Raw genomic sequence first — 19,593 nt, forward strand, 5'->3', positions numbered from 1 at the left:
AAGTGTGCTATTGCATGTTAAAATTAGTTACACAAAGTTGCATTTTCTTCATTCAATTCAGATTCATGGAGGATAGTCTTGAAAGTTCTGATTCCTTATGCTCTTTATTACAGTTTATTTCTATGTGGGCAAGAAACATATTTTTTGTTGTCTTACTGATAGACAAATCTTCAACTAGACATCATCTAACAGCCTGGCAGTTGTTTGGTTTTTTTAAACAACTTTCAAATTGCCCTTGGAGTTATCTGGCAGATATGCACTAAACACTCTTTAGGAAGCTTAGCCTTTGTGATGACAGTGTGGTTTTAGTACCTAATTCCAGTTTCTGTGTCTGTATTAATGGCCAGTACTCTAAAAAGATCCATAGTGTTCTGTTGTGCATTCTATAAGCTGGAGCTTCCTCATTCCCTGGACACATTCACATGCCACAGAAAGCCAGAATTCTGCATGATCCTGATTTATGGTCAACAAGCTGCATGCTGGTGCACACAGCCTGTTTCCTCTATTTAGCTTCTCCGGACAATGAGAGCAGCTCAACTAAATGGGAATGGAAGGCTTTCCTTGTCTGAGGGCATAGCTAGACAGGGCGATATCCTGGGCATTGCCCCAGGATCATCCCTGTGCATCCACATGACACACAGGGGATCCCGGGAGCAGGGAGGAATGATCCCTCCTTTCCCTGGGATGTCGCCCTACACTTCTAGCCCGCTTTTTCCGTGGTCTCGGGATGATCCTGAGACTGCAGAACGTGTGGGCAGGCATCGCGGTTTGTCCTGACTTCTTGCGAGTAACTGCAAAGAACCAGAAGCCAGGCACGGGGCACAGAGGCTCTGTGCCCATCTGGGGTGGGTGCAGGGAGTGGAGAATTTTTTTTAAAAAAAAAATACTTACAGTTCTGCGCACGAGCGCTCGTGCGCTCCAACTCCCTTACAAAAACAAACAAAATGGCGTGCGTGACGTCCTTTTCCTTCCTGGATGTCGCGCGCCGTGTGTAGACGAGGGCGCCGATCTCGCGATCATAAAATCAAGAGATCGTCTCCTTCCGACCCCATCGTCTGCCTGAGGCCTGAGTCAGTCTTCTGGCTTGTCCATTCTTGGTTTACAATTCCTAGTTTGCTTTGGAACAATAGCGGTGCTGGTTCAGATTGCTCAGCATGCTTTCAGTTCCTGGTTTGTTGAGCAACTGCTGCTGTCTGAAAGAACCATGCAGGAAAGAAAGGGTTACATGCACCAGCCTGCAGCTAGTTCATGGTAAACCAGGGCAGGATCTACACTACTGCTTTAAAGCATTTTGTAACAGTAGTGACAACTGTAAGGGCGCAGGACACACTCCATATACAGTTTTAAAAATGTTTTCAAAGTGTCATATCCTGCTCGGTGTAGATCTGGCCCAGGATGCTCTGAGATCCTGGCTTCCTCCTGTGCCTGCACACTGCCACTGTGTGAGAAAAGCTTTGTACACAAGATGGGGGTGTTTGTACTGAAGCTGTGCCCAGCTCACCGCAAGGAATGCAGAATTCACTGGAATGAAAGATGAAGTTCCTGTTCTTGGGGGAACTCCGTGCCCAGATCAGAGCCTCTAGATTGGCTGTTGTTCAAAGAAGTAATGCATGTGACAGAACTATTCATGTTCCTTATCCAGCAGCTGCAGTGCACATGATGGGCTCTGATGTATATGCAGAGTGCACACATCTGTCTCATTATGTTCTTACTGCATGATTACTTGTTGCAATAAAGGCATCATTTTCTCATTTTTTTGTGCCCAGTTCACCCATTTTATTTAATATAATGAAGTTATATCTCACCATTTTGCTGCATCCAAGGTTGATAGTAAAATATAATGATCTTCATAAAAATTCCAAAAGATAATATAAGCTTCCCTTTCTCTTCCCCACCCGTCTGCAGCAGTGTGAATCCTCTGTTGAACTGTATTAAAAATATTCTTTTAGATTATGGTTTTAAGCTTTCATATTTTATATTTTCTGCTGTACCTTGTGGTTTTAACTTTTGTGAACCATCCAGAGAGCTTCAGCTATTGGGCGGTATAGAAATGAAATCAATCACTCAATCACTTAATTAATCAACGTGGTAATGAACATGGGTGCACAAAAGAAAGTACTTTTTGTAGACTGGTAAATTGTTGAGATGCTGATATCATTCTCGAGAAACAAAGGAAAGACAGAACGGCAGTGACTGGGGAAGAGTAGGAGGCAGAGAAGGAAAAGTAAGCTTCATTAATGTGGTCCTTTTGCAGAATCACATGTAGCAGCAGGAGATTTGAGAAGAGGAAACATGACGTCATTAAAATGTAAACTGCGTAGAAGCCATTTTCAATGTTTTAACAGTTCAAACAAATGTCAGTGTTGCATTTATAGATTCATCAGTAGCATGTTTTTGCACATAAGTTTGTCAGTAAGAAGAAAGAGAGAGCATTTATTCTTCAGATCACATAAAGTGATAAGCATGGAGTTGTAAGCATGGAGTTTTATCCATGCTTACAGAACTCTGGCCTGGGACCATAAGGACGTGATTTCCTAAAGGGTAACTAAGGGGATATGGACAGTGTCCTGTTTCTGCCCTGAAGCACCCTGAGTTTAGCACAGTGCCCCACCTTCAAAATGGGGAAACTGTGTACTGGCTTAACAGTCTTTTCTTACTCATTAGTGACTCGCACACAGAGATAAATTGTAAATTGCCCTCTGAAGAAAGCAGGCCTCTGCACCAGGCTTACAGCTGCAGCAGTGGAATTGAGGTTCCTGGTGGATTTCCCCCCCCACACACACACACATCTCAAGTCCTTGGCTAGAGTGCCTCTAAGAGTCTGAGAAGACAAGTATTATTTTCCTCCCTTCCTACTTTGTTGTTGGTCTTCTAGGGTGACCATATGACAGGAAAAACTTGGATTTGTCAGGATTTTTGGTAACAAATATATAATTAGACTTAATGGCATCTAAATATCAAAAATGTAGATGCCATCTCTAATAGTGACTCCAGTTTAACTATGATTTAAAAAGTTGTGTCCAGATAGTGAAATTCTGATTATACTGGTGAAGAATTATTTTTCAAGATCTATACTGGTTTTTCTTTGATCATCCATTTCCCCCCCCCCCCCCCGATGGTAAGGAAAGTTTTCAACAATATTTTTTTTCTAAAAGTAACAAGTTGATCATTCTAAAATAAAACATCGTTTAATTAGGGTTATGTTAGACCTGTGCTGGGAAAATATTTCTTAATAAGTTTAAAAATTAAAATACCAGCCTTCATGAAATTTGATGTCACATTTATGTTGGCTTGAAACCCACCCCTCCAGCAGTACAAATGGGAGAGTTTTCATGATGAAGTGACTAAAAGGTCTCCCCACCAACTCTTAGATTAATACCAAGAGAAAGCATGCTCAACTTATCACATGGATAACTTGTAGTTACAAAGTATGATGCATCTTGTAACTAAAACCATCAACCATAAACTGTAGCAATTCTCTCCTCCCTTTCATTCTCACGAGAATGGTGTACTAGGCCTTGCATAGGCTGATAAAGAAACAATGGTGCAATAATGCCAAAGACAGGTGATGGACTGGCATAGAGGATGCCTCAGTTGGGAAGCTAGACAAAGTCTTTATTCTTCCTCTGCAACAGGAAATGAACAGCAACAGGAAATGCCTGATTCCATCCAGATACAACCAAGTCCCGTGCCACCTAGTGACTAAACTATATAATGACAATACATAGTGCACTATAACAACAGGGTTCAAAATCAGATTAAGCAGAGGACCTGTTCCGTTGAACATGGTTAATGTCTGTGATGATGTATTTTTTCCACTGAAGTGAAGGCAGGACACTGGAATTTCTTAATAAGTTGTTTTAAATGGATACTGTTGTTGTTTTTATACTGTTTTTATGTTTTTTAAAAATTTTGTGTACTTTTAATGTTTACTATTTTTAATTGTTGTAAACCGCCCAGACAGCTTCGGCTGGGGGGCGGTATATAAATGTAATAAAATAAATAAATAAATAAATAAATAAATTTATTTTAGGAAAGTGAATATATGCAGAAAGGGAATGTGGAATCCCTGGGCTTTCTCCCAATCCCAAACAGTTCAGATATTGTCACTGTAACTTGATGTGCACTTTCTAGAGTATAATTTCTTAAGTATAATTTCTGTAAATCTGAAGTTCTCTCCTCAGGTTTCAATTCCATATTTCTAAGATGCTTTTCTCAGCCCAGAAGAGAGAACATCATTAACGTTACAAATATGTAAAAAACAACAACTGCTGGAATATAAATATTTCCCAGTGTTGGTTTGCATTTTAACAGTCAAACATTGTGAAACCCATTCCACTATCTCAGCTACAGAATTCATTATGCCATAACTGCTTATTTAGATCAACAAGACTTTGCCGTTAGGTGTTTTGAAATATTGAGCTGCATGAACCATATTTACTGGGTCGCCATGAACATTAAGCTACACTAATTGCTTTGGAAAACCAACCTCATTTTGCGACAGGAACATATGCTCCAAAATTGCCTTAAGCTGGTGTTTTTTTTCTTAACTTATGAAAGTTTTACAATATTTTATCATCCACTAAACTGGGTGAATCTATTATTTTAGTAAAGAGCAGGAAAAATGCTTCATAGATAAAATTTAGGAAAATAACTCATATAAGGCATTAGAGCATATAATATTCATTTATGGCACTATATTTGTGTGTCACTCTTTTCCTTATTAAATCCAGAAGGTAATTTTCTCATATGTGGATTTTATTTTATTTATTATTGTAGTTGGGAAAACTATCAAGCTGTTTGGTTTTTAAAATGGGCTGTTGCATACTGTGCAATTTTCAGTTTATTTTTTTTAAAAATAGAAGATATGTCAGGCAAAATTAATATAGGGCAATTTTCAGCATATAGCACATATCTTCTCTGATACCTAATTTCGTATTAATCTGCTGCAACAGAAAAAAAAACACAGATTATTGTAGCACATTAAAGGCTAATAAATTGGTTCTCTAATCTTTCATTGGGCAGAGGGCATTTCATCAGATACATGTTGGAAGGTAGATTATATTACGCCTGGGCAAAAAGTTCAAAAAGTCATGTTTTCAGCTGATATTGGAGGAGGGGAATGGAAAAATGAGTGGAACTACCTCCTGGTGTTTGCATTTTTAGGGATGGGGGAATTTCAGCGACATAGCAAACTCAGCAGTGTTCTTACTACACTTTGGCTATTAGCTGCCATTTTGTTTCTCCCAGAATGTACTTCAAAAGAACTATTATTAATAATATTTATTTATATAGCGCCATCAATATTCATGGTGCTGTACAGAACAAAATAAAACAGAATACAAAAAACCCTGCCCCATGGCTTACATTCTAAAATCACAATAACAAACAAACAGGGAGGGGAAAGGCCAACCAGCACGGGGGACAATAAAACTAATAATAAAAACTATCATCACACTATAGATTATAAACTTTTGAGAAAAGAAAAGAAATGTGTGCATTCATCTGACACATTTAAAGTTCTCTTTAATTAACTCTTAATGTAAATATAATTTAATTTTATAGACTACTTCTCTCCCACCCTCCTAGTTAAGAACTCTTTGTTTTCTTCCCAGTTAACCTATTTTGCTTTTTAATTTGATAGGTGCCTTTTCTTTTCTTTTTTGCTATTGTTTGTTATGTATATTCTTGACTTGCGTTCACAGTATTATGAAAAACCTACCTGATGCTTTTGCTGTTCACTTGTATTCTAGGCATTGTCTAGAGGAGCTATATTCCATACCTGTATCTCTATCAGAAACTTCCTAAAGTTTTTTTTTCCTAACTAGGACTTGACTGTGAGGTAATTTCAGTCCTGATAACAGAACCAATTGTCAGCATTTAAAGTCTTGTTCTGCCTCCTCCATCTTTAGGAAATCTTTAGCCTTGCTTCAACTAAGCATACTAAAAACTCACACAGTCTCTTAAATGAAAAGAATGAAGAGTTCTAAAAATTATAATGTCTATGACTACAGACCACATGTGCCAATGGCTGGGAAGAGCTCATATATTTACCTCAAGATCTGTAATTATTTCTTGCAAAATACTTGGCCAACTATTAATTTTAGAAAAACTAAATTCTTCTGTTATTTGTTTTTTATATAACTGAGGGGGGTTCTTTTCAATCTATAATAAAGCATTCCTTACTTTGACCCTGTTCAGATGACATGCTAAGCCACAGTGGTTAAGCATTTTGAGCTAAATATTATGACTTAGCGGGTTGTGTGAACCATTCATAACAGTGGTGGCTACTCACGTGGTGGCTACTCACTAACCATTTGCTGCAAAGGGGTTAGTGGCCTAGCCATGGCTTAGCATGTTGTCTGAACAGGCCCATTGAAAGTTTAAAACTTTCTTCCCAAAACTAGAGGAGGAAAGACCTGGGCGTCATCATCATCATCATCAAATGATCTGGCTTTTCTTTTCATTTTTTAGACTTTGTAAAAGTCCTCTGATACTATGATAGCCAGATCCCTTAACTTTGCCATTTAGATTTCAAGGGTAGGTTTAATGCAAAAGAGTTCATAAATCTGTTGTATGACATGCTCTTTCTTTTCCCCCCACAGCACTTCAGGGAGCACCTTGACAAACTTAATACAAAAGGGATTGGAATGCTGGATATAGCTTTAATTGAAGCTTTCAACATGCTCAGTGATGTAAGCTAGTGCTTTTTGCTCAGTTCTGTATTTTGTTTCAGTTTTCAGCTTCTGTAAAGGAATGAAATAATGGGGGTTTGTCCTCTTTCAGTTACAGATTCTTATCAACGGATACTAGGTATATTTTTACCAAGATAATTTAGCTAATTTTCACTTTATCTAATCGTATGTGGCATGTAAATTTTAGAAATCTATTCTTGAGAATTACAGGTTAGCACAGTCTCTCTCTCTCATATATAAAAGTACTATTTTTGTGTTAGTCATCTATTGTGTCTCACTTTTTACATTGGTTCATAGTCTATAATAATTAAACTTGATTAATTTTCACTCACTTGTATTTCAGCATTACGTAGCTTGTTAAAGAGCTAGCAGTTGTCAGTATGAATGATTCTGAAACATATATTCATAACTATGTTCCATTTCTTCCCAATCTTTGATTTATGCAACAACCATGAGTTGCTGCTGGAAGGGCACAGTGTCTACTTTATCACGTGACAACTGCAATTATCTCTTTTGGTGATAAATGTGATCTTTCCTGTGATTATCTTTCCTTTTCTGTTTCTTTTTTTTTTTTTAAAAAAAAAAGTCTTAACCAATTAAATAAAATTCTGTGACATTTCAAAGACTGCTAATCACAACCAAGAGCTTTAAATGTCAGGATGCATCAAAATTTTCACTGCTAACTGATGAATCACTGAGTTAATTGTAGTTCATCATAAGGCCCTTGTCATTGTTATTATTATGAAAAAGACTTTCATCACTAGTACTATTCAATAAAGAGAGAGAGAGAGAGAGAGAGAGAGAGAGAGAGAGAGATGAGGTGATATTACTCATCCAAGCGTTTAATCACCTGCTTTAAAAAGAGAATACAGTAGATTATTTTGTGGAATATGATAGATTCAGACAGAATAAAATAAATCGTTGAGGACAGCCCACCTCTGCAATGTTTTTTTAATATATTGTTTCTTTTTTCTTTTTAACATACTGTCCTTAATTTAGTTCAAAAGAAGAAGAACAGCCGCCTTCATGCTGGGAAAAGTCCCTTTGCATTATGTGTTTTCTATTTTTAGTAGTCAAGCAATACGGCCTGATTTTTGTCTTGGGTGATTTTGGGGTAGTTTTGTCTTGGCAAAGTGCCAATGAAGTAGATGAGGTGATTTGGGCACTAGAAACTACAATTAAGAGTACTTTCATTAAGAAGTAAGACAGGTTTAATGGGGAAATATTTGCCTTTGGGATTCAAATCCTGGCTCTGGCTGTGTGCACACTTACCTGAATTGCCTGATTAATATGTGTCCCAGTCTGTAAGATGAGATGGCAACATTACAGGGTGAAATCCACTTAATGTCACTCCACAAATATATTGGGGAGGAGGGCATTGGGCCTTCCCCCCCTTTAACCCTCACCCACCCATTTAATTTTGTTCTGGAGGGTTATGGGACCCTCTGGGGAAGACTTTGGTAAAGTGAGGGGCAGGAGTTGAAGGGGAAGTTCCACTTCACAAGTGGAAGTTGAATGTAGCCCACAGGTAACATCATACTGAATGTAAGAAAAGTAGTATGGCAGGGCTTTCACTTTGGTACTTGAGTGATAGCTGAAATATTGGTGGGGCTGAGATGGGGACAGAGAAATAGCAGGGAACTTGATAAAATGAGCGCAGGTAGAGAGCCATGTCCAACTTGAAAAATTAATATGTTTAGTTGAAAACAAAAGGCATATAAGACTTACTGCTTGTCGAGGAAGTGGATTTTGATTATCCCATTTACCCGATCATTAAAGAACATGCTAGTATTTTTGGCATATTTCCAGCCAATATCTTTGATTAGGGAGGTATGAATTTCTTGCTCTATTGTAGAACCAAATAACATAGGAGCTTTTCATTAGCCGTTTAGTTTTTGGGAGGGAATGCATGTTTTTCAGTAAAAGTATAACACTTGGCATCACTTTGATTATAGCACAGTGCAAGGCCTTAGCTAGACCTAAGGTTTATCCCGGGGTTGTCCCTGCCTGCTCCCGGGATATCCTGTGTGTCATTTACATGAACAGGGATGACCCCGGGACAATTCCGGGATAAACTTTAGGTCTAGCTAAGGCCGAAGTCTACTATAGGAAAGTCAGAAACTAGGTATCAAAGACATGTGTTTCCTGGATGGAAATGCTCAGTAGAGTATGCTTTCCTTATATTCATTTGTCTAACTAAGTATGTAAAAACTCAAGTAACATTTGTTTGCTTGCTTGGTTTCTTTGTTTCTCAGTTCAATCACACAGGACAAGGGAGTATTTGCAGTCAAGCCATAATGCTGATAACTGATGGTGCTGTGGACACTTATGATGCAGTATTTGAAAAGTATAATTGGCCGGATAGGAAGGTAAGTCCATTATACATATCTGTGAAGCAAATGTGCCTGATCTGAATGTGATCCTGATGATATGTTCTCTCGCACCTAAAGAAAACAAACCTAGTCTAAACTGATAGGATTGTGCTCTGTCACAGATCATCTCTTTGCAATGCCCTAAGGCAGATCACAACTTTTAATTAAAAAAGAAATCCTTCTGAAGATGTCTATGCCATCATCTGACATTTTACCAGAAACGAAAAAAAGAGAGAGAAATGAAACATTATTTTCCATCCTAGATGTACCTTGTTTAAAACTGTGTGACGGGGTGTATCTTGCTTATAGAAGTAAGCATGAGGGAAATTCTTCAAAGTATGAGGGAAATTCTACCAATATTGTACTGAATGGGTGAAAAAGGAGATGACACTTTTCTAAATTATGGCTTCATTTGCCTACAAATTTGCCTACAAACAAATCATGCCAAGAAAAACAACATGCAGAAATATATGTGAGAATGTGCCTTTAAAATAACAACATACCACCCCAACCTAAAATGGGCCATCCTATCTTCTTCTTCATAAGATAACAGTATGTCATCCTCATATTAGGATCTTTGTCTAGTTGCTTTTTTAATACTGGTGTTACAAAATATATTGTGTGTTTAAGTCTTCCATTGTGTCATAATCTGAGCAACAGCATCTCATCTGTATTTGTTTGTGAGCCCTCCAGAGAACTTTTGTTATGGTGCAACTATATATAGAAACCAACAAACAAACTCTGACGTAAAGGCTGCTACAGAAGCAAAGCTGGGGTCTCTAAACGCTGTTCAGTGAAGCCCGCTCTGCATGAAATGGCTTGCCATACTGGTACATAAGTGTGGCAGGCATTCATATGTACTGTTGTTAGGTTCCACTATGGAGATTTTCTCCATAACTCCAGCAATGTATTTGTTAGTGGTTTGTGGTGGCATGGAGAGAACCACATGGGGATGGCTGATCTAGATTGTGACCCATCACAAATAAACAACACACAACATCAGGGGTGGGTAACTTCAGGTGGTCTGGAGGCCAATTTCCCCCCCTGGATCTGCTGCATACCACAGTGGAGCAGGTGGGGGGAGTAATAGTTTGCTGTTCAAATTTGGCAGCAGACTGCTGCGGAGGCATAGAATGGACAAAATTAGTTTGAAAGCAAGCTAAATTTGCCTGTTCTAAGTCTTCATAGTGGCAAACCATTACTTGTCCCCCTTTGGGGTGGTATATGGCCCATGGGCCTCATGTTGCCCACCCCTGTACTACACGTAGCAGCCAAATGTGAATGTGGTTTTAAGCAGGCTCCTTTGCTCCAAGTCATGAGACTTGTGTGAGACTTCATTCTGGTATGTTCATATTAGTGAACACTTTTCATTTATTGTCTTGATTCTGACAACCAAGAGAGCACTACAGGCTTATTGGTTCCTCAGTTTTGCCCCCTTTTCTTTTCTTCTCTGTTGTAGCATTACCTATCGTTCAGTGTTACATCTGAATTATCATATCATCGTGACTGTTAACCACAGTTAGCCTCCAAATCAGTTTCAATGTTTGGTTTAAAAGCTAAACATCTATAGTGGCATTTCTGGATGTATTTGTTTAGATGTAATGCTAACTAGGGAAGAGAGGATGCCTGAAGAGGAAGAAGGAATAGTGATTTGGCTGATGGGCTACTGTCATGCCCCCACTGGAGGAATCCTCCTTTGAGAAGAAGCCAGAGGTCCCAGAAATAGACAGTGCCAAGGAGTCACCCATGCCAGGAGATCTGGGGGAGTCTGGGCCATCAAGGCAGACCTGTCTCCACAGGAGTACGGGGGTTTCATCTCTGAGGCAGAGGCTGGGCAACCACCTAGACTCCAAGAGCATCATAACCTCAAGAGGCAGGCCAATAGGGCTTCTTTGAGAAGAAATGTTCAATTACAAAGGAGGAATCCTCAGAAAAAAGGACTCCTCAGGAGCAAGGCCCACCTCCTGAGTAGGACTTTTGCCAGAAAACCTATAACATATTGCAGCTGTGCCCTGGGTGGGGCTCAGGAAGTTCTGGCTATATAAACCTTCAGATTTAGCCAAGTCAGGGTTGGAACAACATTGTTTTTCAATTACAGTGCTGTGTACTCCAGACTTTGCTTTGTGATTGACCCTGCATAATGATGGGACAAAAATCTGCCTGGGTGGGCAGTGAATGTTCCTGTGTCCAGCCCTCCTGGGCCACAACAGATCTGGCTGGCAGATTTTTGTTCCATCGCTGGCTGCAGGACAAAGGGGGTGCAGGTCTGGGTGGAACTCAGTTCCACCAATATCTGTGTGCATCTGTTGTCCTCCCTTGTGTTAACTCAGCAGGGGGAAATATACAATATACTCTGATCCCTGAGAAAGTCGGCTAAGCCTAGTTAAGTTGAAATACATAAGTGAGTATGTTCCAGTTGTCTGGGATTGACTTGTGAATTAATTTCTTTTAATGTTTTAATGCAGAAGCATCCTTGCCACTCATGAATACCAATTGTATAATGGGCTGTTATATGAAAAAGAAGTGTCATTGTCAGTAGTTGCACATATACGGCATGATTAGGCAGGATGCACATTGTCAATCAGTAGCTGCCACTGTAATTTATTTTTTAAATTAAATACATTCCCGGTGTGTGTGTGTGTGTGTGTGTAATTCTCTGGCTTTTGAACATTTTTATGCAGTATTACAGCCATGATGATCTGATATGGAGGCAATAGGTAGGTGTGGCAATATCTTAGTTGTCCCATTTCAGTTGGTAACAGCAACACAGGTTTTGAGTTTTACAGAACTTATCTTAAGAGAAAATGGATTAGAAATCTAAGGATATTCCCTGTGCCTATTAAGATATGGCCATTTGGGACCGCTGGGTGAAGGTTGGCTAAATTGATGTTCTGAGATCTGGCTAGTCTTTACAGAGATAGACATGGAAAAATAGGGCCAACATGCACTTGATTGGTGGAGGCCACTTGTCATATGAACACAATGGTTTTGACCACACTATGCCTGCAATTGACTTGTGATTTCAAAACAGGTCTCACCAAATAATGATGATCAAATCTTATTTGTTTATATATTTAATCTCTATCCTGCCTTTCTGCCAAATTATTGTGGCACTCAAAAACCAAATTAAACAAAATTAAAACAAAATCTTAGTTTAAACATGGCACAATAAAAGCACAGTGAAGAAATAAGCACTGCTAGCCATTAAAAAAACAACAAAAGCCTTCAGCAGCAGACCAGCTTACATGCCACAGGCCGGCATGAAGAAAAATATCTTTGCCTATTGGCAGAAGGACAATAAAGAGGGACCCAAACCCTCTGACTGAGTGCAAGGCTGGATTTGCATGTGCATTTTGGGATTTATTTTGGGTCACCTTTGGTGCTTTTCACCATGGAAAGGGATAGATAGGTGAATGGGAGTACTACCATATTTCTTCAATTCTAAGATGCCATCGATTGTAAGACACACACTAATTTCAGTACCACCAACAGAAAAAAAGCTTTGATTCTGAGAAATAATAAATGACCTGCGATTCTAACTCACCCCGTTTTTAGAGATGTTTATATGGGGGGGAAAGTGAGTCTTAAAATACGGTGCATCTATTTTTTAGAAACAAACAAGCTTGTACATAAAATACTTCAAAGAAATTCATATGCAAAGATAACCTAACCGAATCATATCTCAGCCTCTTTTGCCAACTGTACTATTAACATTAACCTAGTTCAGAGTTATGAAGACTGATAAGATGAGACAATATTGTTTTTTGCCTTGGGCCTTAGGGATTCCTCCATACCCCTGTGATGCATGACGTTAATAGTATACATACACCATATTTGTATGGCAGCTATAATGTCTTCAAGCATGCAAATGACTGCCTAGATCATTAAAACTGACACATTTCTTCACTTGACAGAGATGCTGTTGGCAGCTATTTGTTTTGTCATAAAAGATGTGAAGTGAAACCTATTGGCTATTGTCTGTTGGAGTACACAATGCATATGCCACAATCCCTTTATGGCTCAAACTATACAGCTCACATTTACAATTGCTGCTTTGAAAAATACAGCATTGGCACAAATTCGGGGGCGGGGTGGGGTGGGGTGGGGGCAGTTGACACAGTCAGCGAAGCATTGATGCTACACCTGGTTCTCCATGGAAAGAAGTCTCAAGTTCATATGTTGCTCTCCACTGGTAGAATGCCATGTGAGATTGGGTAATTAGTCTGCTTCAGAACAGGGGAGGTCAGATACATGTGTACAGATTATGCACTGACGTGCTTTATGCATTTTAGCATTTTTGTGTGTGTTCTGTCTGATGATGCTCAAGGTGTCTAATGACATAAAATTCAAGAAACAGTATCAAAAAGCAGGTAACAGGATTAAAAATTAATATGAAATAAAACAAGCTGTCTGCAGACATTAATATAGAGTCAGTGTGGTTAGAGAGTTGGACTGGGACTCAGGAGATCCAGGTTCTAGTCCCCATTTGGCCATGGTAATTTTGGGCCAGTCACTGGGCCAGTTTGCATGTCATGATAATCCACTCTGAAAATAAGCCATGGTGGGTTGATTGTCTGTCAGGAGTAATGTTAGAGAGTGAACCATCCAGTGCTCTGTGGCTTGCCATAGCTTGTTTCCCCCTTAGCTGTCTTTCCTGCTCCTGGCACCTATCCCATGGGATTTGTGGCACAATCTGTCTCGTCGCCTCATCCTTATGGAGGGAAACATTTCCGTCTTACCATCAAGCTCTGATCACTACAGTTTTCTGTGCAAATTTTCTGTTTGCAATCTTTCCCCCCCTTCTTTTTTTTAAAACATTTTTGAACTACCAGAAGTCTCTGGATGCTTTCAAGGACAGCTCACATAAAGGTACCTAAGGGAGGTGTCACCACAGCCCAAACTTGTTGTCTCTAAGAATGTATGTTGTCAGCATGCAGATGGGCAAAGGTACTCCTAGACATTGCCGCCACCTGCCCATCCAGTAGCAATGTTGTGTCAAGAAGCACCCCCTAACTATGATCATATATTTCAGGGGAGTGCAATCCTATCCCATGTTGATCTATTACAATATTCTTTGAATATAATATTCTACACAGAGAGTCATGCTTGCAAAAGCCCTAGACCCATTCCCATGCAAAATCCTACAGAGTCTACAACAAGGAGGGGGTGGTTGAATGAAATGGCTCATGATCACTACTTGATTTGTATGTGCACCCTTTATAGGGAAACTTCAGTGCATTGCGTTGCACGTAGTGGAAGTGCAGTATGTTGACTAATGTGTGTAGTTTTATGAAAAGACCCAAAGGTGAACCCAATCACAACAAAAGGCCAAGCAGGGAAATTCCATATTTCAAATGAGCAAATGTATATTGGAGTATCTGTAATGAGCTTTTCTAAAGGCTAGCACATGGTTCTCCTATCCACTTCCCACGAGGGTAAAATAATGTTTAAAAACACATTTGGTCAAATGGATAGCTGGACCATGAGATAACTGCAGTGACAATTCATCCATTTCCTCCAGACTGCCATCTACAAGGAGATTAAAGCATTCCCTAGAATTTAAACCAGCGCTGCCTAGTTTAGCAACATGCTGATGCTGCAAACGTGAAACATTACGAAGAGCAAATTGAATGGCCTCGCTTTGCTATTGTCTTGGTGGTATTAAATTGATTTTCTTTTAGGCGGGGGTGGGTGGGGGAGAAAGGACTGAAATATTTCAAAGGTGAATGTTATTGCTGGGGTGTGTGTGTGTCATGCATCTCATGAACAAAAGGAAGGCTCCAGACATTTCCTAGGACGTTGTGAACTACAACATAACTTAGGATAATTATGTCTTTCTTACAGTGATGTCCTTTGGTGGGAAGGGAGCTATGCAGCCAAAGCAATATTTCCCCCCAGTTTTGGAGGGGCATAGCTCTGTAGGTAGAGTGCATGCCTTCCCTATTGCATAGAAGGTCCAGCTTAAATCCCTGCCTCTCCAATTAAAAGATTTCGAGTAGCAAGACTGGGAAGACATCTGCCCAAGACATTCAGAGAGCCTCCACCAGTTATTGCTTTCTATGGGTAGTATCTAAGTCTACTCTTGCAGCAGAAGGAGCCATCACTAGCACAATGGGGAGTTAGCAGTTCTAAAAGTAACCCAAAATGTGCGGTAACACTTGATTCCAGAATGGAGCAAGTCAGTGGAGCTTGCTGATCTGTCTCAATTCAGAAACAAGAGTTTCTGCTTGTTTTCAGACTTGCCTTTTGTACCACTGGCTTTCTGTTGTGTGAGCGATGGGTCCTGCTGTGCAACGGATCAAGCAGGAGCACATAGGTTTTCATGAGATGTGTACTTTGGTTTACTTTCATTTCATGCTGTGGAACAGGAGGCAGATCTTCATGGTTGGGATCTTTTTATGGATACTGTGCACATTAATAGCTGTAATGAAAATCTAAAAACTGTTTTTTTCCTGCCTTCAAGGCCTTGCTCATTGTTTGCATGTTACCACCATGCCCTAGCCAAATCTGGAAGCAAGACACAGGGAGGCATTCAGCTGAATAAGTACGTTCTCTTGGTGATTTCAGGGCTAAAGAGCATGCAGGATCAAAGGGGGAAGGTGCTGTCATTCAGTATTAGTGATTTTTGGATCTCTTGATCTCCTGTAGTTGCTTGCTGTTGTGGCTCATAGGTGGAGTTTATTCCAGTTGTTAAGAAGCAATAAATCAGCCTTCCCCAATCTGTGTCCCTACAGATGTTTTGACATAGAACTGCCATCAGCCCGAGCCAGCATGGCCAATGGTCAGACTGTAATAAAGGAAAGTTGTGCTTGATCCTTCCATGAAGGATCAAGTGCACCATCTAAACTTCTCCTCCACCCACTCATACTAACACATCAAGTGGATAGCCAGGTTTGCATGATTATGGAAAGGGGAATAATATTCCCCCCCCCCATCTGTTCTATTTGCATGCTGAGGCGGATTTGCATAATTACACTCGATCACATGGCTTGTCATGTTGTGCGAACCTGGCTAGGGTGGCTTACTGCTGTGGGTAACAAGCCACCCAGAACTCATGGGCTGTTGTAGGGGTTCTTGTTAGTTTATTACCCATAGCAACAAGACACCCTGTCCAGGTTCAGATGACATGATAAGCTGCTGAGGGTAATTATGCAACTCCTCCAAGCCTGCCGGCAAAAGCAGGACACGAAAGGGAAAAAGAAGCCACTGTGGTTTATTTTTCCCTCTGTGATTGTGTAAATGCAGACCATGGCCCTTTCTACACCTCCTGGCATTCTGGGAGGGGTGGAGGAGGATCTCGGGATTTCCTGGTTGCAAGATCCTCCCCCTGGGTCCACATGCCCATGCCACGTCCAGGGACGTCTCAGGCACCGTTTTTGTTTTTTGGAGTGTTTTTTTTTAAGCAGCAGGGCCGGATGTGCAAGAGCGAGGCCCCGCTCCATCGAAAATGTGAGTACTTAAAAAAACAAAAAACAAAATCGCCCCCCAAACCCCCTCCCTGCCACCCCAGGGGTGGCGAAATCGTTGCCACCCCCTTCCCTGATAGGCATAGAGCTGTGCGGTGTGGCTCTGTGTCCATTTCTGGTGCCACACTTTCTCATGAGTAAGTGCGGCTCTAGGCAGGATGGGTGCCCACACTTCCTGCAGTCTCAGGACAGTCCTGAGACTGCAGGAAGGATCGGGTTCCCCCAGAGTTTCTATATCCCTGGGAAAACCCGTGCCCATCCCCCCCGACCCCGGGAGTCCCTGTGCGTCGTATGGATGCACAGGGAGTCGGCTGTGACCAGCCCGGACTATCAGGCTGGTGTAGACACGGCCCATGTTTACCCTGTGAAAGACTCCCCTCCCTTCCCGCCGTCCCTTTCCCACCCATATGTTCCTTACTGATGGGGCTGGAAAGTGGAAGAGAGAGGGGAAAGGACCACCCTCATTCTTGTGATAGTGGTGTTTATTTTCCCCACCCCATCTAATATGGGGCTGGAGGGATGGAGAAAGATAAATCATTAGCCCACATCAGGGGCTGGCTAGCTGAAGGACTTAGGAAAAAGAGGAGGAGATGGGGTAGAAGATCCATTTGCAAGTTATTGAGGGGAGATTTTAAGAGAAATACAACACTCTCCTTCTCAGCCTTTTTTATCCTGGTCTATTTTGGAGTAGCTGTTCATTAAGAACCAATGTTTTTGGAAGGTTGGGCTGAGGTGCCACCAGTATGCAGATGACACCTCTCATTTCAATCTAATAATCCTAGGGAGGCTGTTGAAATCCTGAACCCGTGTCTGGAGGCAGTTTTGGGATGGACGAGGGCAAGCAAACGGAGATGTAATCCTCTATCCAGATTAGTTGGTTTCCCTACCTACAGTATCTCTATCTTTTCTAGGTTACCTCTGGTCCTGGATGGGGTTGCATTCCCTGTGAAGGACAAAGTGCACAGTTTGTGTATGCTCCTAGGTTCAGCACTATTTGGGGAAGCCAGGACTACCTTTTACCAACTTAGGATCACAACTGGTATACCAGCCTATCTGGAGGCAAAGGATCTTGCCTCAGTTATTCATGTTCTGCTGACAATCAGGCTGGACTACTGCAATGCACTGTATGAGGGGTGCCTTTGAAGACATTTCAGAAATTTCAGCTGGTGCAGAATGCGACTGCCCAGTTACTGCTGGGGACATGCAGTTGGCTCAAGTGACACCATTGGCAACCAGTGCCAGTTACAGTGGTTGTCAGTGTATTTCCAAGCAGTTTAAAGTGCTGATTTTAACTTTTAAAGCATAAAACATTATGGGGCCCAGCTACTTGAAAGACTGTCTTCTCCCATACCAGCCTGTCCACACTCTTGAGGTCATCAACAGTGGTGACCCTGCACCTCTCAAATCCATTTCCTTCAGGGGTTTGTCAAGCCCCTTCTCTGTAGGTCTCCAGGAAAGTTCTGAAGACCCACTTGTTCTCACTAGCCTTCCCTTAAGTTTTGGCTGTTGCTTGTTACTGACAAGTTTTGTCTCAACTGATTCTGACTGGCAATCTTGGGTTTTATGGATTTAAAAAAATTGTATCCACTTTGTGAGATGTTTCTGTTGGATGCTGCTTTGCAAGGATTTTACCCTGAAATTGTAAGCCTTATTTTCTCTACTATGAGAAGCTTTTAGACACCTTCCATGCTTGGCACAGAAGCACAATTTAATGTTCTTGATTTTTTTTTCATCCTGGTTTTTTGTGTGTGTGTGGGGGTTGGCTTATGTAGAGAAATTGTACATACTTTAGGAATTTGCTTGGTGGTCCCATTAAGGCTCCAGTTTAACTGGCACAGAGTCACCTGTGTTCAACACTAAAGGGAAGGTGAAGAAGAACCCTTGATAAGTAGCAGTAGATCCCGATCCAAACTAATCATTATTTAAGCAAAGAACTCTAATATTTGGGACCAGTATGAGTTTATTTGACTGTTAGATATGTCCCATCCACATGAAGATAGATTTCACACAACTATTTGATAACTTTAATAAATGTAATAGTAGATCATTGTTGTGCCCCACTCCAACCAGCAAATAGATGCTACAAAACGCATAGTTCTGTATGCGGGTTCTGAATACTGGAATAATTTCCACCCATTATGAATAATCATCTCTGCTGCTCTTGCCTTAATTGGCTCTATAAAAAGCTGGCATGAAGTGATTTATACATCAGAGTAAATACATTCTGTTTTTATGGGATAACACTAGAGTGCTCACTTCTGTTAAACTTTAATCTGAATCTCAAAGGTTTCCCACAAGACTGATTGTAACATCTTTCCTGGTTTTAACATAGAAGATAAACTGAATTCAGTGCTGAAATCTCTATGGTGTCCCTTTGTTTCATTGTGTTTGTTCCTTGGGGATTCATATCTTGAAAATACACCTCAGAATCATGAGTCACTTGGGACTCATTGCTGGAGAACGTATTACACTGCATTGTAATTTTTCAGTGTATAATCCACCATCTGTGGTGCAACATGCTGCTAAAAATGCATAGAAGCTAACATGAGTACCTAAATAAGACTGTGAAATTTTTCAATGTGAAGTTGTTCAACGTTGTGATTTCATAAAATGGGCCACGTACACAACATAATTAACAAGGCAATTCTAGAGAGATATTCCATGTGCCTGACTTCTGTTTTCCTTCAATTTGTTAAAAATAGGGCCTTCTGATGGAGATCAGTTGTCTTCAGACATTTCATATTTCATATTTGTTAGTTACCAGTGTTATTTATAGAAAGAAGAGAATTCAGTGATTCAGAATCTGTTATCCTTGCCATCCTTTGCCTTCTTGCTTTTAAGCAAATTCAGTCTCATTTACCCTCTTTCTTACTCCTGGGCATTTAAGGTCAAAATGTGGACTTTACTTAATTTGTTCAACAACTTGAGCTTGTTGAAATTCTTCAAATTATATGTTGAAGCTCATTCTGACCTCAGTCCGTATCAGATTACGAACTTGTGGGGGGGGGGGTTGCATAAACATCTATAGGTATTTTTGTGTGTATTTTTCCGAATGTATGC

At 40.5% G+C, this 19,593-nt stretch overlaps 1 protein-coding gene across 1 annotated transcript in view; it reads left to right on the forward strand.

The window, feature by feature from the left end:
• Positions 1-19,593, forward strand: part of CACNA2D3 (calcium voltage-gated channel auxiliary subunit alpha2delta 3) — a 650,216-nt gene that overhangs the window by 336,695 nt on the left and 293,928 nt on the right. The window contains exons 10-11 of the mRNA XM_063121610.1: positions 6,606-6,695; positions 8,951-9,064. Of these exons, the coding sequence (XP_062977680.1) occupies positions 6,606-6,695; positions 8,951-9,064 (204 nt within the window). The remainder of the gene's footprint in view (positions 1-6,605; positions 6,696-8,950; positions 9,065-19,593) is intronic.

Source organism: Elgaria multicarinata, chromosome 3 (assembly GCF_023053635.1).
Source record: "Elgaria multicarinata webbii isolate HBS135686 ecotype San Diego chromosome 3, rElgMul1.1.pri, whole genome shotgun sequence".
Taxonomy (NCBI): Eukaryota; Metazoa; Chordata; class Lepidosauria; order Squamata; family Anguidae; genus Elgaria; species Elgaria multicarinata.